The sequence below is a fragment of the Sipha flava genome, unplaced genomic scaffold, assembly GCF_003268045.1.
Source record: "Sipha flava isolate LNK unplaced genomic scaffold, YSA_version1 69_pilon_pilon, whole genome shotgun sequence".
In the NCBI taxonomy this organism is placed as follows: domain Eukaryota; kingdom Metazoa; phylum Arthropoda; class Insecta; order Hemiptera; family Aphididae; genus Sipha; species Sipha flava.
Window position 1 is genome coordinate 331,311 of NW_020273609.1, and position 23,842 is coordinate 355,152.

Here is a 23,842-nt window from a genome sequence, read left to right on the forward strand (position 1 = left end):
TAACAATAAAGCCGTCTACATGCATTCATATATATGTACATGTGCAAGGGCGTGTGTACGCGTGAGTGTGTGCATGCATGCAAAAATAAAGTATAATTCGGGTTATGGGAAAGTATTCAAGTGATATTTTGAATTTAAATTGAGTTTTCAACGTTTTGGATTATTCTATGTATTATACGTATAGATTTTTGTCTCTGCCAATATTAGTACGAAAAAAGTAGAAAAGTTCAAATCATACGTAAGACATATCAAAACTTTAGTATCCACGGTTTACTTATCCTTCCTACCAGGTTGTTAATATTTTTGTTGTCTTGTTTTTCACTTTTTCTTAACTGCAGTAAGATCTTACATAATGAGTGTCACAGTGACCAGTTAGATAACGTGTTAGAAACAGTTAGAACGAAATTTTGTTTATTCGATTTGAACGCGATTTTTGTTTACGGTTTTTTTTTTTTTTCATTATTCAATTATGAATATTGTAATATTGTTACTACGCATATTACATTTTTTTTTTTCGGCGAGGGAACGTTTTTGCACTAGTAGAGTTATTTTCGTGTAAAATGCTATTCTAATAGTATTTATTTTAAATTTATATTTTCATTTTAGTTTGATAAAAAAATCTGAAACTCATAATACCATACAATTTTGAAAAAAAAAAACAAAGGAATAACATCTCAAATGTTTAATAAAATTAAAAAAAAAAAACTAACTAAAAGTATCATCGATAAATGGTTTGTATCTTACTTGTTTCTTAAAAAAATTCTAAATCGGCTTTACTTTAACATATTGTGCCTGATAAATAATTTTTATGCATATGCCACATATCATTTATCAATCATAACCATTGAAACAATATTTATACTCGATTGGAATATAAATTTTTAAAATTAAAACATTATACAATATTGAAAATATATTTGATTTATTTCGTTGAACTTGAAACATGTAATACAAATTTATTAACATCCGTAAACAAATATTTAATAACAAGAAAATTTAAAATTATATAAATTACGAATATTTAATTCGACATTTAATAATGTATAAGTAACGAATATTGAACATTTAGCAAATATTTTAATTTTTTTTGAGATATTTAATTTAATATATCTATGCTGTGTAGGATTTTTCAGACTTATGGACATATACAATCTAAATATTTATAAAAGTTGTATTATTTTTACTTTATTATAATATGCTTAAATGAGTGAATATTAAAAAGAAATAAGTTATAAATAAATATATAAATGTATATATTGATAAGGCCTCAAATTTTAAAATTTAATTATTTAATAGAAATTATTTTATTATAATTGAAAATAAAAAAACATCAATATAAATATCCATTATCAAAATAATACTCAAATATCGATGTATTTGTATTAAAAATGTAATTATAATAGTTGAATATTATAAAAATACATAAATAACTAGATTTCATACTAGCTTATACAAAATATATTTTATTTCTTCGATTTCTTTTTTTTTTTCATTATTTATTTATTGGTGTGTCCGAAATTGGTATAAAGTTTTATAATTTACAAAATGTATGGTATATTTGGTTTTAAAAACTTTTGTTTACCTATAATAAGTTGAAACAATGAAATTTAACAGTTTTCTACTTGTACATACATTTTATATTTATATTATATTGATTGTGTTTTGAACCTACATAAAATATATTCTACATATTTTATTATTAATAATTTTTTGTTTTGGTCAGTACGTTGTATAGTGAAGATTATTCTTATGATAATCGTGTTTGTGGTATTGTGGTATAATCCTAAAGAATCGGTGTCGCCAATCACATCGGTCTTTTTTGTTATATTAACTTACGATTTTGTAACTGAATGAAACGTATTGTCTAAATTCAATTTTTTAGATTTTAGAAATTATATCCACGTCAGTAACACGTATTTATGGGAAACTATATTAAAGTAATAACATGTTTCCCTTCATGTAAATATTATGTCGTTAAAATGATTTCAATTAATATTTTTCCGAAAACATTCAAAAAGGGTAAGATTTTCCGTTATATTTTAGTTTATTATTATCAAACAATTTGATAAGATTAGTACTGCTATTTAGTTTAGTAAAATCAAAACATTCATAAAGTTTTATGTAACCAAAATGTATTCGATTATTAAATTGGTTTTATTTTAAACTTCAGTTCTGTCGAACAATCAATCTTGTTAGTATATGATGGACATCTACAACTTAAAATATAAGTTGGACTTTTATTCAAGTAGAATTGTTTGTGAATAATTTCACAAGCAATCTTTATGGCGAGCTCGTTTTAGTGAAAATATTATATTAGTATTACGCAGACACAATTGGGGTTGATATTTTCAAACTAAACTGTATTATTTCTATAATCATCATCATTCTTATTTTTTTTTTTTTTTTTTTTTATATAGAATATCATATTAGTACCTATGGCACAAATCGTGTAAGTACAAAAAATAAATGTTCTATTGAACTGTCACGTCGGTTAATGCGTTGGAAATGTAGACAAACGTAGAAATGTGTGAACAATAAAGTGAAAACTTAAGCTGGTAGGAGGGTTATGTAAGTGGGTTATAACTAGGCTTAGGGATTTATAGCTTTAAAAAATACACAAATATACATGCAAATATGCTTCTAAAATAATTAAAATATGCATTATAATATGCATTTATATGCATTAAAAAAAAAAAAAAAAAAAATGACCAGATAGCACACAAAATAAAACGTGTCCATCGGATTTAAAAATATTTTTTAACTCTGAAACAAAACTTCGTAGTCGGCTACTCGTAAACTGTTGTACTTTCGGTATAAAACAATGTATACAAATTATCATGTACGACGTTATATGTATGATCGACGTTGTGTGGTTGAGAGACGCAAAAACAACGACGGATAATTAACTGAACTGAACACTAAGCAAATAATCTATTATTCTATATCGACTATTATTATTATGATTACTATTATTATCTTTATCGACATCCGGTCAATATCCAGCGGGTTATACGGTCGATATGGGTTTATAGTATTATTTATACTTACACAAAAACTATAACGAGATATGAGAGGTAGTTTGCAGATGACATATTACTGAAAGTATTAAGTCCTCTTAGTACATTTTTTTTCAATCGGTTGAAATATGAATAGGTATATAGTTATATGTATCTATAGTTTTTAATTTTAAATAATAAAAGTTGAGAAATTTGTCAAAATATGCAAAATAAGCATAATAATGTCAAAATAAGCATTCTCTTGCAAAATCTATCAAATATGCAAAAATATGCTCATTCAAACTTTAGATCTGATATCATGGCACCGAGAAATGAATTTATTTTGCATTCTGCTATACTTAACAATAATTAAAAAAAGTATGCAAATGCTAGAAGTCCCTAAGCCTAGTTATAACACAGCGTTTTTTATTCAAAGTAAAATATATTAAAGTATAAAATTTATTTTTTATTAAGAAAATATTGTTATGGTCCAACTAACGTTCTAAAAACGATAATATTTTTTAGAATTTGCCGGCAAAAGATTCAGTGTTTTTACTTGATAACGTAGATTTGTTTTAAATTAATCCCAAAAGACAGTGTATTTATAACGATGGCTTTGGTTTATGTTTGTATCCAGAAACACATCGATTGTTGAGGTCTTAACAATATTAAATGTTGGATTTGAGATGGCCACACAAACGTTATGACAATAACAGTGGAAGGAGTAAGGCATGTACGTCGCGCGCGTGTTCAGACATTTTTTATTTTATTTATGGAAAAATAGTGCACCTTTGCCATTTATAAAACGAGAAATTTAATTAATTCCGTTAATCAAAGCTGCCGGTTTAAAAGTAATCATTTCGTAAAACATTGAAAACTCTTGGTTGCGGGACAACAATAAATTTAAGATAACATTAATCTCTTTTTAGCTCCTTTGTTCACTCCCGTTGCCGTATCTTCCTCGTTCCTTTTCGTATTTTTTATCTCGAAAAAAAATTCAAGGTACATAATGTATAATGTATTAAAATATTGTTATTAAGCTTGGCTTACGGCGTCGTTCTTTGGTGACGAATTTTCTTAAAAGAATAAAAACTCGTTTAACGAGTGGTTTAATATCGTTGATAAGTATGCATAATAATGTATAAATAAAATAGAAATAATTAAATAAAAGTTCAGTATTAAATTCTAGTTATTTTTAACAATCGAGTCATAATAAATGCCTGAGAAATTAATATTTTTATTTAATTTAAGGATATTAATTTTCACGGATTATGACTGAAGTTATCAGAAGTAATATCAAAATAAATATTTATTTTTTTTTAGTGCCCGAAGTATTATAAAATTATAATATTTATGTAATAAATGTCCGATTTTATTAAATAATTTTATATTTATTATTATGTATACGTTACCTATTTTTAACGATAATTTTAAAAATGCATGCCCGCAATACCATATTTTTATACATTGTATTGTATATTGTAATATACTTTGCTTTCGATTTTTGATAAAATATGCATCATACAGTAGAGCTCAAAGGAAATATTTCGAAGTTCTAAATGCTTTGAAAAAAATAATAGTTTCAGAATTGATTTTTACACGTTATTTATAAATTGTGTATGATAAATTTATTAATATTTTTGCATTAATTATTATATTTCAAAGGTTTTAGAAACCTTGAAAAGTTTGGTTGAGTAGAATTAATAAAGTGAAACTTTGAGTTTAAGAACGTTATTGAGTTCACAAGTTTATTATACGTTAATAATACAATAATTATTTTCTATAAACACAAAGTAGTTTATTCACTCCTTAAAATGCCTCTAGTTTTTACTATTCTAATGTTTATTGTCTACATTTACTATTTAGATGGAAAGTTGACCAGATTTACTTCTTTCATAAGTATAATATCCATAGAAACGGTCACCATCAATTATATAAGCCTAATTTGTTTTACGAAAAATTCCCTACTTGAATAAATTACTGAGTTCTAATTAAAATTTGCTCCACTAAGACATTCAACCCTTTAAGCCGGTTCTAGTGGAAAAAAATATCTTACTTGCATTTTAATTAATAATAACGATAGTATCATAACACAAAAGTGTAGTTTTTATTTAAAAAATATATTTTTATCTCTAAGGTACTCGGAAATTCTTTAATATCATTACGAAAAATGGACAGTAATTACTTAAAAAAAAAAATTAACAATCATGATAATATAAATATTTTTAAAAATTATCTGCAATTAAGATCATGTTGGCTTATTCTTATGTTAAGTCTTATCGATGTTTATACATAACAATGATAGTACTCTATGACGTAACCAAGTTTTGGGAAGGGAGTTCAAGGGTTTAATCCCCCCCCTTATCAACAAAAAAAAAATCGAGAATCTTGAGGTGGCCGAAAAAGTACATTTGTTCCTAATTTTCATGATGTAGTATTAACAATCGATTTTTTTTTTTTTAACTTAAATTTAAATATAATAATTCTGAAATGTAATAATTACAGTAATAGCAATAAGACGTAAAGTCAAAATAGACCTCTTTAGAAAATGTGCCACGTTATCGCTTTTGCTCATCAAAGAATATTTATTGGAATAGGCAGTAGACTAAAAAATAACAATATTCCCTTGCAGTGTTTATATTATTATACTACACTGCCCGCATGACGGTAAAACGTGGGAAAATATTTTACTTATTTTACTGGAAAATACACAATTTATAATAAGCATTGGGAGATAAACAAATAAAAACAATATTTGATATTGTAACCTAACTACGAAATAATTGTTATACATTTAATGTACACCATTATACTGAAATTCTCACGCTGTTTGTTGTTTAAGAAAATATTTTGTTTTTGCATTTTTTTTTCTCATTTTTATATGGATAATAAAAGTAAATTAACTAGTACAAATTAACATTGATGGAACTTGAATTACATACTATATCACACCTTTATGGTAAAATGATTTGCGTTTTTTGTGTTTTGAGTGTGTTTTTTTTTTGTTTTAGTTAAAAAATGTGATCATCGTAAATGTCAGAGTTTAAATAAATACTGACTTTTATAATTCACTAAAATTTAATAAAGATATATAATAGTTATCAGATATATAAACTAAATAAAATGGGTATAATTATAAGGAAATTAAAAATTAATTGAAAACATAAATAAATGTTGTAATGTGATAAATACGTCTATTGCCCAGAAATTAATAGCACAGAATTTAGGGGTACTAAATTTAAATTTGAAGAGCTCATGACCAATGATCCATAACCAAATCGTGCCTGTGGTATTAGTAAAGGATTCTAATGACCAACACTAAAAAAAAAAAATAAGGATTTACATTTCAAATATAACATTATGATCATCGATTATTTTTAAAGGCAGTAACTTAAGTCAGTTAACTACGCTGAAAATGCATTGTTTATCACCCAAGACTTTGCCCACTATCCAAAGTAGGGTTTCAAGATTATACGTATTTTCTAACGCTTAGTCTTTTATCATTTCGCTTTTGAATATTTAAGTCATGAGAACTTGTATTCCCAGAGATTATTAACTTGGAACACTCATAAAGGTTATGTACTGGGAAACGGATAGCCTTGTCATAAGACACGCCGCCGAGTATGATAAACACGTGCAACTACGGTAATTACCTAAACCTTCCACCTCTGTAATAATATTCATTATTTTATTCCCTTTAGTGTATCCATGTTATAAAATAAATTGATGAAACCGTAGTATTGTACGGAACTGTTTATAATTATATGATAGAATATTAAAATACTGTGGTCGTTTACATTTATTGAAAGCGTGTTATAAAAATATAAATACTTCTATAATTTCTGTAAAAAATTATGAAATAAGGATCGAGAAATATCTTGTATACGTATTTTAATTATCTAATGCAGAATAACATTTTATTGTAAATAAATTTTAAAATATTTGTTGTAAGTTAAATTTTACAGTTTATGATGTAAATAAAACACAAAGCACACAAATTTATGAAACTATATTATTAAATATTATATGTTATTCTAATGTAAAAATGGATTTTAATAATACTTTTATCTTCATATTTTAAAATATACCTTACACGTAAATGTACGTATAAAGTATTACTTAGTATGTAAATGTTAAAAATCTTTGATCTCAAATATATCGTATATGTAATATTTAGTTCAAACGCAAATGCATGTAACTCTTATTATAATAATAGTATATAATTTCGTGGCCAATTGTTATATACCTTGTAATAAAGTTTGATTTTTGTATAGTGTAGAAAATTATTTATATATATCTATATAGAGAATATATATAAGATTATATATATGTATAAACTATGTCAATACATTTGTCAATTGGTTACGTTGTCCATTATAACAAAACTTAGAATACATCATACACGTATTATATTTTTTTTTTCAATGAAAACAGTTTTTTTTTATGAATGCTTTCAAATTAATTTCATAATATTTGTATAATTTTTTTATTTGGAACTAAAAAAATATTATATTACGATAATAAGGATAAAAGATTTAACGATATTTTTATACATTATTTCAACACTGTATTATCAAAGTTAAACACTTTATTTTCTATTGTTTATTTACATTAATTATGTTAATTTATTATTGTTAATAAAAAATATGTATATAAAATACTTGAAACAAAGTTTTAAAACTATGTATTCGAATCCTTGCATAATAAATATTTTAGTTATAGGAGCAAAAATAAAAGTTATTTTTTAAGTTACGCTTGTTTCTGTACTACCCATCTGAGAATCATGGCCATTACAAATTATGAACACCAGAGGCATATATTATTATAGCTTTTAGTCGATATAATATTAATTTTCATAAAATATTTGCTTATGATAACTAATATAATGTTAATAGGATGGTAACTTTTATGAAGAATATAATTTATGAAACTTTGAATAACTAGGTTAATTTCGTTTCGTCAAAAACCGAAGACGTTTCTAATTAAAATAACTATTTATTTTTTTGTATTTTATTTATTTAATTAAAATATTTCAGCACGCTGAGTGCTATTAAAAGTTTGAGAGTCTTATAATTTAAACTAATTATAATTATATAATTATGTCTACATATTTATTTGTTATTTGTATTTATACATATTTATAACATTAGTAGTATTGATATTTGATTTTATAATTGACAATGATAATGGATATAGTTAGATTGTCCTTGATTTAAATACTGCTGTTAGTTGTAAGAGCTCTTAAGACTATTGATATAAGAGAGATAAGTGGACTAATTAGTGATTTTAAATTGGATATAAAACTTGGAAGAGTATTAGAAATTTTGTCTTTTGTATACGAGTTTTGATTGTTGGTGGTTTCCACATAAGATTTGGTTTTAGACTGGCTGTTGGAATTAAAGTCTTTGGCTGGAAAGACTCTTGAAATTATTTTTTTGAGAGCAACTTTGTAAAATAGTCATCCTTTGTAGTTAGCTATATATTCCTCATTGCAAAGGGTAAATTTGGCAGGACCTTGACGGTCTTTGGAGCACTTGTTTGTGGGGTGTTTATAATCACAACTTATGGATTTAGGTTCGTGATGGCAAATATTTCGCGTGCATTCGTAGGATTGGCAGTTGTGACACTGTGGAGGACCACGTTTTTTCTTATGTGGTTTCTCAATTGAAACGTTGGTATTGAGTAGAAACTTGATTTCGAGGACGTCTTTTTTATTGTCTTGTGTTAAAATATCAATAAAGAATAAGGGTAAAGAACATTTGTTTTTATTTTTAACGTTGTATATGTGTTTAACTGAGTATCTCAACTCAGAGATACTCAAATAATACCTTATTGAAAGCGGAGTAGTTTGAAATATTTTTGATGTGGTAGGTAGAGACAGGGGCCTCATATCTCGTTTAGTGTGAAACAGGTTCATTGGATTATCTTTGAGGTTAGTTAAAGGCGTAGTTGTTGCTACATCATTGTTGTCATCAGTGGCGAGTAGGGCAAAACGGTCCGGTGAAACATAGATTGGTTTTTTTGTCATTTTGAGTTAGTAAAATTGACGAGACTGACAAATTTCGTCATAAGGGTTTCGGTGAACGCGTCGAGGCGGGACCGGTATTCTGTGCGTTATTTATCGTTATGATGTTATTATAAGTTGGAACCGATAATAGCCATAATAAATTACTAATGAACACGCGTACCGATAATGGAGCGAATATGATACAATGTAATGTACATGTGTTCATAATGAAAATTACGGCCAAAATAGAACTATTTCTAAAAGTGGTTTATATATAAATGTTATATTTACAGGAACTCTCGGTAATTTCACAAAATCTATTGTATACTTAAATCGACTTTACAGTTGTAAAATTTCTTGATTTTCATTTATTCAAACGGTACAATAAAAATATGACGACATACTTCGTACAATATATTATATATATATACAATAATATTATAGTTGAATTATGAAACCATTCGGTCTTAATTTATTATGTTATCACTTACGCATCTTCTAGCAACGTTTATCTGTTTAAAATTTCCAAACACGCAATTTTACTATCACGTCGAATTACAGTGATTGCATTTATAATTTTATCGTAACTGCCGTGAGGTAACGTACGCGTTTTATCGTAAACGTTAACTTTACCATCCACCCCACTTCGTGGTGTTTCGTTTTTCGATAAGATACCGTTTGACAATTTATTTTATTTTGTTTGGCTCGTGTTATGTTCGAGCGAATATTCAGTTGTCTTCCTCGTGTTTTATATTTTTTTATTACAAGCGGCGGATGGTAACAGAAACCTGGGGGTGGTAGTATTCGAAGCTTAAGTACGTGTCTTATAAAAGTAAGAACGGCGTACAAAAGGTATTCACCATATAAAGTGCCGGCTTCTTCTTTTGTGCACCACGTCGTTGCGATATCGATTGAGAACAGTTCTCGAGAGCATTAAAATTGAGTTTAAGGTAAATCCGTGTACGTGTATGCGCGCGTTAAAAATATACCTCACTAACGGGTAAATAAATCCGTAAACGTACCGGCTGATCCGAGACAAAAAAAAAAAAAAAAAATAAATGAAAACGTTTTTGCTGCACGTTACGCATTTTTCGCCAATAACCCGTCTGATTTCGAAACATCGCCGAAGGTGGCTGCGAATTTTCGATGGGGTTTTTTATTTCCGAGATTGTAGATAGGTACGGAATTCCGGTCGGAAGGAAACGGTGCAATGCCATGTAATTAAGCTGGCTGTTGCAGCAGTTACACTCGACACGGCGAAACGAAGCGATAATTGTGTTTCCGCAGAGAAAAAACAACGGGTGCATGCCCGCCCGACAACTGATTCGTCATGCTGTTGTGGCTGCCAGTCATCCGGAAATTTTGCTGGTGCCGATATTAATTCCTGACGTCTTTCACCCATTCCCGTACTTCCTTTCTCGCATCTCTCTTTTTCCTCTCTTCATATTTCTATCTTTATCTGTATAAAACCATTTTTCCCGCAAAAAAACACAAACACACACACACACACAAACACACACACACACACACACACACACACACACACACACACTCACCTCATGGTTGCGATATTATGATTATAAGCTATTTGCGAGTTGTGCCACTCTCCTTTGCTCGCTGATGCCGTCGGTGATACGAGGCCGAAACCGCCGTACGCGTTGTACACAACAATATGTAATTTAAATAAAAGTGTTCCTTACCATTCATACCCTTTTCGTCTTGCACCAAGTCCGTACACACTTTAAGATGAAACTATAACATTTCATCAAGAAGCAAACAACAATCATTCCCAATATCACCACTGCGAATGCGCGTTTATTGATTAAAATTGCTGCAAAAATCACTCTTCATCCCGTGCTAGATATTATGCATAAGAAATAAAAGACTTCAGGACCAAATCGGCCAACTGGTATGCTTTACGTGCCGACTGCGCTTTTTTTGTAATAGAGATCATAGGTTTATTTAGTATGTATATGTCTTACCCATGGGCGCAACTAGAACCCAAATATTGCGGGTGCTGAAATTGCTGAAAATAAAGTAAAATGGTATTTAACTGTAATTACTCTAAATCATATAGATCTGAAAAAGAAAACAGGAGGGCTATATTTGAAATCAGGGGTGCTAATAACCCTATTGCGCCCCCCTAGTTGCGCTTATGGTCATACCGCCGTCAAAAATTACCATCTCTATGGTGTCGATTGTCAAATTGTTCATCTCGCACGACCACAAAATGCACTATATTTTTCCTTTGTTAATACGATTAATAGTATGAGTGATAGTGAACCACGCGGTTAATGCCACCCACTAGTTATAGATTTATAGATGATGGTGGGAAAGGTATTGGCGACTACGATGGTGACGAATCACTTAACTCGGAGAGACAAAACACAATATAAAAAGAGGATGATGAATATTCATTTTGTTTTTTAATACCGCAAGCGAATTTCTTAGAATTTAATATAAATATAGCACAATATCATTTATGGAGAAAACGTTTTCAAGATATTAGTATTATATGAACTAAAACGCGTTATTGTAGGCATAATTTAATGGTTTTATATTGGAAATATTGAAGCACATCACTTTTTTTCATCTTTACTTTTTTTTTCCAGATTAAAGTACTGACAATACTATTATTATGAGTGTTCAAAATACAATGAGGTTTGAAAATATCTTCTGGGAGGTATTACTTTTCTTGTATTAAAATGAGTAAACTCATAAATTCATATATGAATGTATAATCAAATCAAAAACTAAATTACAGTTATTTCGAAGAACTTAATAAGTATTAAAATATAAATTTTAATGACGTCGATTACAAAAAAAGCTGTATTAAATAATACATTAACATAATAGGTAATTATTATTACTAAAATTATTAAAAATTAAAGTTCATCGGATAAAATACAAATATCAGAATTCACTTAATTTATAACTGTATTTATGATTAAACATTGTGTTTTTAATATATAACAATGTATTACTACACAAAATAATATATTATGTAGAAGTGTGTATTTTTAGCGGAGATAACAATCACATTGGCACGATTCAGATTTTGCAAATATCCCTAGAAAATGATGCCATGGAACATTGTATTACAATAAATCTTTATTTTCTGTGGCTTATCATAATACAAATTTATTTAAATTTTGATTTATCAAAGAATGATGGTATACATTAGTATAACGCTTTAAAATATTAAAATAAAATCATACTTGATACTTGCTTTGATTATAACTAATTGTACAGCGTATTCCAGTTAGGAATACATTTTTTTTAAGATACTTCATCTTTTATTTTTTTTTATTAATATATAAACTCATTATATATTTCAGTCAAAATTCAAATTTTTAAAAATTTATAACTTTATTTTAAATTATAATATGTATTTTTTATTTTTAATTATAGCATAAAAATAGTATTTAATTTAGTACGAAGTAAATAAATGCACCAATAAATATATTTAAATGATGAATATATATTCAAAAACAAAAATTTATCTTTATTTTGAAAATTTACATCATAAATAAAATCATCCATTATCCAACTCAAATAGTTTTATTACAAAAAAATTAAGATTAATTCGTATAATATAAAAATCTCCTAACGTGACAATATTTTTTCGTAATAAAATTATAATAGTAATTATTGTATAAAAATGTAAATTGTTTACTCGTGGAGAACTTATATTTTAAAAATTAAGTTAGTTATTTAATTTACTTTTTATTTTCGTTTAATAAATAATATTCTTTTAGATGAATATGTGTGATCTCAAGTGATTTAAAAGACATTATACTATAATCCAGTGGCGCACAGAGGTTTTAGAATAAGTGGGGCTTAAATATTTTTTAGTATACCCACCACCCCAATCACATACAAATAACACGTTTGTTCTTTTTGAAAAAAAACATTTTTGCAATGCATAATTTTTGTAGGTATCATATCGTATATTAATAGGAAATTCAAATTTAAATGATTAATTTTACAACATATTATTATTATTATTATTATTATGGTACTATAAATTAATATGCATTTAATGAATTAAAAAAATGTTTGATTATAAATAGGTATTTAGTCATACTAGGCTAGAATTGTTCACAAAAATATTTATTTATGTAAGTACTAACTTCAATTTCAAATTTATAATATTATAATTATTAAAAATTTTATTTCAAATGCATGTAATAAATAATACATAAATAATATAATAGATATAATATTGGGTAAAAAAAATTATTATAATCTATAATACTAATGCTTTTAGTAGATGAAGACTTTTAGATGCACAGGTGTCAATGATATTTTCATAATTTACAATTATATCTTTTTCACGAGTTATTCTAATTAATCCTTGTAATCTCTCTTGTCCCATAGTAAAATGAAGTCGATTCTTCACTATTTTCAGCTTGGAAAACGCTCTTTCAGGACTAGCAGTAGTTATCGGTAACGTCAATCCTATATTTAACATTGTATAAACATTTGGGAATACAGATATTAAACCTTTATTTAAAAATATTTGAAAAATTGGTTGTTAACTTCCTAAATTGTTTTTAATGTTTGATGCAATATTTTCTGAATTATTATCTTCTTCGTCATTTCCATCATCGCTTTCATGTTCAGATTCACTCCCAAATATTTCTTTATATTTTATATGTAAGTTGTTTGGTAAAGCTTCTGATATTATAAGGGTATTAAAAATTGAAGCAAATTATAAGTACTCTGAACCTAAATATTTTTTATCAACAAACTTTCCATATATTTCTAAGATGAACTTGAAACTATCGTTTGGTAAAGAATTAGGATCCTTATTTTATAAATTACTTTACTTGTAAGAAGTGATAGATTTTTAAAAACACTAATTGATTTATTTCTAAAACGTTTTGATAGTTGTCTTAGTACTATGTCTATTGCAGAAAAATATGTATTCACTTTTATGTTTTGAATAGGATCTGAAATAACTTCATTATCTGAAAGTTCACCAGACATTTTTTTCTTCTTTTGTAAACGAGGAGTGGGAAGTTGAATGAATTCTTCATTTTCATCAGCTTGTTCTAAGACAAAAGCATCTACTTCTTGAGATAAACTTTCAAAACTCTCATCAGATCGAAGTATTGATATTTTTATTTTATTTTGTTCAATCATTGAAACAGCTAACATAAGATCTAGATCTTTGCTTTGTAATATTGAACTGGTTGGTGATAGTATATCAAACAATTTTTTTAATATCAAAGCTGTCCATACAAAACGATAAGTTTTTAAATAATCAAGTATAGCTCCAGCTTTAAATCCACTTTTTCTATCACCTAGTCCATCTTTATTTCGCATTGTTTCTAATGTGTCTAATACAGCCAAATATGTACTCAAAACCACGTCCAGTGCATATAAAAACGACATCCATCGTGTAGTTGTAACACGTTTTATTCGACGAATTTGTTTCTTATTATACCTTTATTTTTGAAACTGTTCATAATACATAACTATAATTTTACTTGAATTAATTATATCATAAAATTTTTCTAAATTTCCAAACATATCCATTCCATTGACTCCTGAATTTACGACATCAGTAATCACCAAGTTTAATCGGTGTGCCCAACACCATACATAAATAGTGTGAGGATTAATGTCTTTGATTAAACTTTGAAGTCCATTATAATTACCCCTCATATTGGCAGCACCATCATACGATTGACCAACAAGATGATTTTTCCAATCTAAGTTCAACGAATCACAAGTTTGTTTAAAGATATTCATTAATTCACAACCTGTTGTTATAGATGTTTCTAGGATAGCTATTAGGCGTTCATAAATACAGAGTCTTGATCGATGTAGCGAACAATGAATGACAATTGTTATTTTTGAGATACATCAAATGTTGTATCAAATGAAACACTAAAGAAAAGAGAATCCTTTATACTTTTATATATGATTCCGACAATTTCATCTGATATACATTCTATGAGTTCATTTTGTCTCCGCCATGTTATAAAAGACCACTGGGGTTTTATTATTTTTATTTTTTAAATTTGAAATGTATGGTGCCATTGTAGGGGAATAGTTTGAAACAAGTTCTACTAAATCTTTGAAATTTCCTCTCAATGAATCTGACCATTTTTCACGATGATCACGAAAAGCTAAAGAATGGCGGCTTAAAAACAATGTGATGTCGATAAGTTCTTTTACTATTCCACGGTTACAGAGGACTTCAAATTTTCTTTTTTCGGTCAGTGATGGAAGAATAGGTAATACTTGATTTCTCAATTTAAATTTTAAAGATGCATCAATATGATTTGATGATGTTTTATGAACTAAAATTTTCTGTAATGCATTTTTCCATTTTCTTACACCATTAATGATCCAGTTGTCTCTTTTTGTTCTACCAAATATCTGACAATGAAAACAAGACATTTTATCTGTGGAAATACAATATAATAACCAATCTCTATTAACTAAAGTCCCATCATTTAATTTTTTTGTAAACCACGACTCTTGAAAACTCCTGTGCTCCTCATTTGTTAGATACTTAAAAATATTATTGGTAGGTTAACAAGGCCCTTTTCGTACTATCATATCAGTAAATTCTGGTGTAATATTGATAAATGAATGAAATTTAGCCGGATCATTTACATAAATCAAATTTGATTGTGTTGAAGTTGAAATACATAATGTTTCTGAAAAAGTAATATTTTCTGAAATCAAAAAATATTATGTTTTAAATTAATAAGCAAGAAACTGAATATTAATTGCATAATGGTTATAATGTATTAATGTAGATATAAGTAAAGAACTATTCTTAATACTCAATAATTTTAACAATACGCGATACAAATTATGTCAGTTGTTTGTATTTAATACATATAAAATAATAACATATAAATATACTAATATGAATAAATATATATAATTATATGATTATCTTACCAGTAGATGTAGATTGTTCATTTTGATCATTTATTATACTCAAAATTGGAGAACAAGCTTGACTATTTTCTACATTTTCAGTATTATCATTACTATTAGTATCTAATGAAAACAACAAAAAAATTAAAAAATGGGTGTTTGAAATTTAAAACCATTTGAAGAAAAACAATTGAGTATATTACGTAGGACATGTGTAAATATATTATCTTGATATTAGTTTATTACCTAATTGAATTTTGATTCAAAAAATATTTATTGATGTCAGTATTCTTATAATAATGTAATCTATCTATTGTTCATTTATTATTGTTAAAATACTTATATTTGTCATTATATATATTTATTTAAAAAAGGTGCCTATCAATTAATTAATAGTTAATAATTTTCATAAGCCATCATAAGTATCATTGAAATAATAAGTTTTAAACTCTAATAGTATATTACCTTTTACATAGTTAGGTACTATTTAGTTAACTAACCAACAATGTGCCAAAGTTGAATGTCAAACACATTGGAAAAATTAACTGCCATTAATAAAAGCAAATAATTTTTTTTAATGGCTGTACCATGTAAGTATGGCTATCTGAGATTTTGATGCACTTTATATTGTTTTCTAAAGCTAACTAATGGTTCACAAATGAATTTCATGTATGTACGTTTGAATGAGAATAAGAAAATTTATTTGGATTTTTTGACAATTTTTAATTTTTAGGTTATTTTCTTAATTTTTAAGGGTATTTTATAGTTCATAAAGTATTTTTGGAGTTTTTAGATAAATCTTTTATTTTTACACATCATTTTAATTAATTAATGATGCTCCAAATTTAACTATAAAGTACCTACCTACCTATAAATTATAATATATTAAGAACATCATAATTATGTCAAGCTGCCCAATTCTTTCTAATTTTCTTTTCTTGGTGAAAAATTCTTTTATTGAAGCATTGTTTAAATTTATTTTTGGTTTATGTGGTATAAGCGCTTTTAATCTACAGCTTTTCACATGTCTGTTCAAATTTGTATGGTTCATATATCCTCTTTCGCGTCCACAAATTTCGCAAATTTTCATTGTTTACAAATAAACTTTAAAATAATGAAATTAGGAAACAAACCATTAATATTAAATATTTGACATTTTGATTAGTACATTTGATAAATTTTTAATGAATAATTATTAATAACTTTTACTTACCGGCCGCCGTTTTAAATAACATAGAAAATTCAAAATTGAATGTTCGTATTCTAGTTTTTCGTAGAAATTGCTTTCAGTTTCAAACTTTCAAATCGCAAAGTTAAAAACTTAAAGCACACAGCACAGTGCACACATTTAAGTACCAGCGTTCAGCAGTAGTAATCGTAATGATAGACAATAAGTCAATCAATACACATTTGTCTGCACTCTGGCTTAGTACCGCTGGACGTCTGGTTGGCTGATAGCAAATAATATTACGAGAATATAATTATTCCTAAATCCTAGAAGGTTTTTAAAAATAACATTTAATACAGTTTTATTATCTTTATAATAGTCGATATTTAACCAACACCGCCAAACCAAAATCATAATAATGAGTGTTATAGAGTGAGGGAAAATAGTTGATCAGTCGTTGTCTAATGTCTAAAAATAAATTATCACTAGATATATAGATAATATGTATTTAATATAAAATTATATCATTTATATCTTGTTCACGTCTTGTTGTATTTATATTCATTCATATTACAAATAAACAGTTAGTTATTAGTTATACCTTAAACTAATTACAAAGTTACATTATTACATATTTATATTACAACTTATTAAATCTACAGATTATAGTGTTTCAACTTCCAAATACTACCAGACACCCACCCCGAAAATAAGTGTGACTTAAGCCACACTAGGTATAGCGTGTGAGCGCCACTGCTATAATCGCATATCTGATTGATCTATGAGCATCACACATGAATGGATTATGTGTTTATTTTCAATCTGTACTTGTGTAGCTTAAATGTCTGCATATAAATTCAATATAAAAAAATAAAAATGCAATTTCTCCATTATAATGTGTGGTAGTAGTGTGTTATAAAACGAAATAAATGAATTATAATTATTTATTTCGCTCGAAAAGTGGTATTTGTGTTATTTTTATTTGTATTATAATATTATACTGTATAAAAGCATCAATGTTTATTAATACCTATTGTTATTATTTATTAATCATATTTTATATTAAAATCATTGTTACTAGTCGTTTATATATATATATATATATATATTTTCTGAAATAAAAAAATCTTAACACATGTATATTTTGATCTACAGTATAGTGTACCTAGTTTGAGAAATAATAACATACTTCATATCACGTTTTATTAATTTCCATCACTATAGCTAATCTATCTATATGAATCAGTACTATTTCAATTGCGTGTCTCATAAATATTCTATTCTAATAGTTGACACGCAACTAGATTTTTGATTGACTACTATTTATACCATTACACGTACCAATATCAATGTCAGTTAAACAATACTGGTATAATCTAATAACATTGGAAAAGGTAATTTCAGTGGTTACGCGACGTAGTTGTAACAATCCATCCAAATTTTTTTTTATTTTTTCATCCAAAATAAAATCAGAAGTTCACTTGATTTAAATAATTTAAATTAGTCTCCACCTCGCACATCATGTTGGTGTGGCAGCCAGAAATATTTTTTTATGAAAATTATGCTATCGAAAAAAAGGAGCATTTCCGCAGCTTACGCAGCCTAAAACGCATTTCTCCCTTCCTTGGAATGGATAAAATTTTTATTATATTTTCATAACGGATTTTTCGTACATGTACTCGGTTTTGTAGTATATTCGATTACTATACTAGACAGATATAGGAATAACGCTTCCATGAAAGTGTTTATAGACATCGTAGAGTCGGACGAGCGCGGAAGAGCAGAAGTGTAGCGCAGTCGGGAAATAAATTCACGCCCATAGTTCAGTGTAATCCGAGGATTAAGAAACGGAAATGTGAACAAATTGCTTCCTATAGGGAAGCAAGAAAAAAATAAAAAAATGAAAAAAAAAATTCGTAAACGAGAAAAAAAAACTTAGCCAGGAAAAAAACGGCTATGCGAATAATAATAATAATAATGAAAATGTATACGAACGGCGGATATTGAACGAACCGGCAATCATATCGTATATTTGACGAGAATCTAGTGGCGTAACACTAGATACTCGTTACGCGTCTTATTCATTTCAAAAAAAAAAAAAAAAAACTATTCGGATTTTTCCTTTAGAAAAAAAAAGCTCCATGGCGTCCTTACATTTACTTCGCTATGCGTTGTTCGACACGCAGTACTCGCCACGTGTACAAATTTAAGCCTCGAATGATTTTTAACGCAAAGCTCATGTTGGTACATGACGTTTAAAACAAACTATATTTGTAGACTATGACGTTTCTTACCCTGAAGTATATGTACCTTCTACAAATGTATTTAAACGTATCGAAAAAATTCTGTAAGTATTTACGAGTTCAATGCAAACCGATTCTACGATATTTATTTATGTGCAACTAGATATTTTTGGAGTTCCATTTAATAAAGTTTGATTACACACTTTTAAATCCGGTAAAAAACACTTTACATTTAAAAATCCGTCATAGCGTACAAAATCTTAGGACTTGCTTCAGTGTAAACGCTTTTTATAATTTCAAGTACCTGTTCATTTGCGTTTACATAGCTACCGTACACATAACCATCTACGAACTTCCTCCTTCCGAATGCTGCTGATGCGTGATGGTGTATTGATGTACTGACGTAATGAACAAAATAATCTCGTGATTTATGACCTTTGCGAGTTCAGATGTACAAACATACACACGCATAAGTAATATTATATAAAAAAGAAATGTGAAATCGTCGCTCACTGCTACTACCGCTGGCCGGGCTGTGACGTATTTATTTAAACAACATCCTTTGTCAATGCCGAAAAAGGCAAGTTTCCTTCAGAAAACCGTTAATATTGTGATGGACTTGGTTATATAATATACCAAAATTATCGCACTACGTTATTCAAATATTTATTTTAATTTCGCACTTCGTTTAGACAAGATTACTATTTAGATTAAATACGCGAGCGCGTGCATGTGTGTAATGTGGGTGCGCGGCGTGCAAACCGTATTAATACATACATCGTTCGGTATATAACATTAATTAATAATATTATTTACATGGCGTGTTTCTAGTTTATGTTACTGAACGTCTAACATGTCATTATTTTATTGAAAACAATTTTAACTTGTTTCAAAAAAAGTGCGTTCATTCTTTCGTACTTAATTATACAACAAGAGTTTTTCGACTTTTCGTGTTTTATACACTCTACAAAACTAAAACTTGAATTCAATAATTAAACTTCACCAATACAATTATTTTTAATCGAGACGGGAAGACTTTTCAAATTTTAATATGCATGTTTAAAATCTGGTGCATTAATCGGAGATTAAATTAATTTATGTTTGTTCTTGAACATTCTTTACCGAGCTTTTCATTTTAAATTAATTTATTGGTCTATAATAAATATTTAGTTACTTGTTGCTGTCACATGATAAATTAGTGAAACTAAACCGAATAAATTAACTCAGTTTTACAATCATCAACTTATATACTGCCTAAGAAGTTAAGCTAAATTAACTAAGTTAATTTTGCTTATGAATTTAAATTAATCATGTTTATTTACTTATACTATTTTATATAAAAAGTATGCTCATTCAAAATCAGTACGGTAGAAATGTTTAAGACTTCAATGAATTTATACTGATAGCAATCCGATGTTATTTGATTATGATTCTACATTTTTTTCAAAGGAATAATGTATTATTTGGTGTATTAGTACTTAACATACTAATGAAGGAGATATATCTATAGTGTATTGTTTGGAGGAAAATTTTCAATAAGTTATTTACGAGTAAATAACGTATTGATATACGTCAAAATATTGTATTACAAGTGCAATCGGTATTATTTATTTTTCAGTTCAATTTATTATTATAATGTTAATTTTAATGTAAATGGGACATGCGCATAGAAATAATATTTCATATTCCTACGTTCAAACTGTATACTGTGTAAATGTTACGGCTGGGTAATAGCAACCTTTACTGAAAATATTACTATAATATTATAAGATATATTCATAACGTTTATTACCATACTCAATGAACCGTTTTATGAGGGCTGGGTATGCTATAAGGGGACTATAAAAGAGAGAGAGAAGTACAAATATCAGTGATAGGAGTATGGGAAATAAATACGACTGGCCAATTTGATATTGTGAACTACAGTTTCCGTGTTGAATTTTTATCATTGTAGATTTTTTAATTTTTTTATCAGGAAATAAATTTGCATGAGCATTCAAATGCATAAAATCCATTATTTAAAGTTTAAACTAATCTACATACCTGTGTCGTATGAAAAGCATTGCTCAAAGTTGATTTTTCAAAATAATTTTAGTCTTCCCTGAAAAAAAAAATTACATAAATACAATCATCAAAATTAAATAGCTTAATGACTTTATGACTTATTATTAATTTCAAATGCCTTTCATCAACATTTTCTTAGTGATACACATGTTGGTGACAATAACGGGTCGGACTCATGGGTCGTTCACCCTTATTAGCAAGTCAGCCATACACACACGCACACACATTACATAATACCATTAGATATAAGTTTACGTTAATCAGTGTTATCGCTATTGTTAATTATTATAAGCTTATATAATTGTGTCGTGTGTTTTTGTATTTTGTCTCCGTCGTCTCTGTCGTTCTCTGTACGTCGTCGTTATATGCTGTAGCGTTTTTGAAAATAAGTTTATATTTTGTGGGCGCAAATCGTCGTCATTTTTATATTTTTGTGGTCTTGTGCGAACCACCGCCGAATGCGTGTGTAGTGTGTTATTCTTTTTATTTTTATTGTGGGTACGAATTGCCAGTTACCTTTTTATATTGTGTAGGTACGAATTGCCAATATTATTATTATAATTTTTTATTATAAATTTTAATGTGCACGAATCGCCACTAAATTTTGTGAATTTTATTATATTATTATACGAGCGCTAATCGCCGTAAATTTTATATTAACAATTATTGTGTGTGCGCTAATCGCCATTATTTTTTTATTATTATTGTAGATTTAAGTATAGTTTTTAGATAATTGCAGCTGGCCAGTCTGCGCTCCACAAACTGTAAGTTTTTATATATTTATTTTATTATTTAATTATTATTGTGCCATAAGGGCCATTATTATTATCAATTATTATATTGGTTGTGCCGAATTGGCATTTTAGTTAGGCTCAAATAGCCAGAGTATATATTATTATTATTTATATAATTTACGTGTTGCTGTGAATAATTTTTTGTTATTACCATATTTATTTTAAATTTTATAATTTATTGTTGGGTCAGAAGGGCCGATTCCTATAATTTATTTTATAAATACAGCAACATAGTTACCATATTTTTTACATTATTTTAGTTACCATTTTTTATTCCTTCCATAATTTAAAGTACACACAACACACATACACACTTACACACCCATAGCACCACATAGTCGGACAGTATTTGCACGGCAATCCCAACCATCACTGTCCGATCTATTTACACATTACACACTTACACATCGTGTGGCCGACGAACTCGGTTTAGGTAGTGCGTACGGAGTAGTGGTGTCCGGTGCTCGGTGCTCGCGTATTATCTCTATACGCTACCGTACGTACGTACTACCGTATAAAACACCTATATATATTTTTTTTTTTTACAACATTTCAGTAATTTATCTTTTTTTTTTTTTGTTATAAGAAAAATCACAAAACTTTTTATATCTAATTTTCATGTTTTAAGTATAAAAATTGATAGTTTTATGTATTTTTAACTTCAAAAATAGCCCGGATTTTCATAATTTGTATCGTATTGTCAAAATTTAAAATTCAAACACAAGTAAATTTTTTTTTTAAATCACGTTTAATTTTATTTTATAAATCAGCAATAGATTTAAATTAAACTTTCAAAATATTTTTTCAAACTAAATTTATGTTTTAATTATATTAAAACCAATATATTTGTCGTTCCACTCAGAATAGAATAGAGAACAAAATAAACTAACAATTGTTCATAATAAGTGTTTTCATAAAATAATATTACAAGTAAAACCACTATGATTTAAATAGTATAATTTATAAAAAATTTATTATTAGAATTTTCGTCAATACTCGTAAGACGTATTTTATTTTATGTATTATATGTATAATCGAGCACATATTTATATTATGTTTGACTCATTGTATTCACTTTGTTTAAATTAATATAATTTTTAATCTCAAAAATAAAATGAATCCAGTTCATGAAATGAAAGTCCTCATTATTTTATTTTAAATAAACTAATGAAAACTCAAAAGTATTCTCAGTTAATATATTTATAAGTTAAATGCCCAAAAAACATACTTATATAGCTGTTATACCAATTTAAATTTTACAATGGGATACTCATTCAATCTCTTTATCTATCAGTTGTGCAATTAACATGTTTATTGTATTTTAAATACAGTACCTTCAAATGTAGCAAAGTTTTCACTAATCAATTGACTGGGAGTATACAGTTATATGATTAATACTAAAAAAAATAATGCGACATTCATGAATATTAGGGTTGTAAATTTGAAATATTTCACATGAAATATTTTATAATTGAAAATTTCACGCTTTATGAAATATTGAAAAATATTTTTTTTACGTTTGAGATAGTGACTGTAATATGTCATTTAATCAGTATGATATCGTTTCAGTACAATCTTGGGCTTTCCCATATAACGTGGTTTAGTCTATCAGCTGCCTATAAATAGGTAACGACCACAGATATGTTTAATATATATATATATAT

General features: G+C 27.4%; 2 protein-coding genes across 4 annotated transcripts in view; both read right to left on the reverse strand.

Annotated features, from left to right (window-relative positions):
* LOC112691991 (probable muscarinic acetylcholine receptor gar-1) overlaps window positions 1–23,842 on the reverse strand; it is a 128,633-nt gene that overhangs the window by 70,963 nt on the left and 33,828 nt on the right. For all 3 annotated transcript variants that reach the window (XM_025566491.1, XM_025566488.1, XM_025566489.1), the window contains exon 2: window positions 21,364–21,421. The gene's annotated coding sequence lies outside the window, so the exon portion shown is untranslated. The remainder of the gene's footprint in view (window positions 1–21,363; window positions 21,422–23,842) is intronic.
* Window positions 13,253–14,763, reverse strand: LOC112692018 (zinc finger MYM-type protein 1-like). Its single transcript, XM_025566520.1, has 4 exons — window positions 14,540–14,763; window positions 13,836–14,455; window positions 13,546–13,683; window positions 13,253–13,464 (listed from the first exon to the last, which is right to left on the reverse strand). Exons 1-4 carry the CDS (start codon window positions 14,761–14,763, stop codon window positions 13,253–13,255), a joined length of 1,194 nt encoding a protein of 397 aa, XP_025422305.1.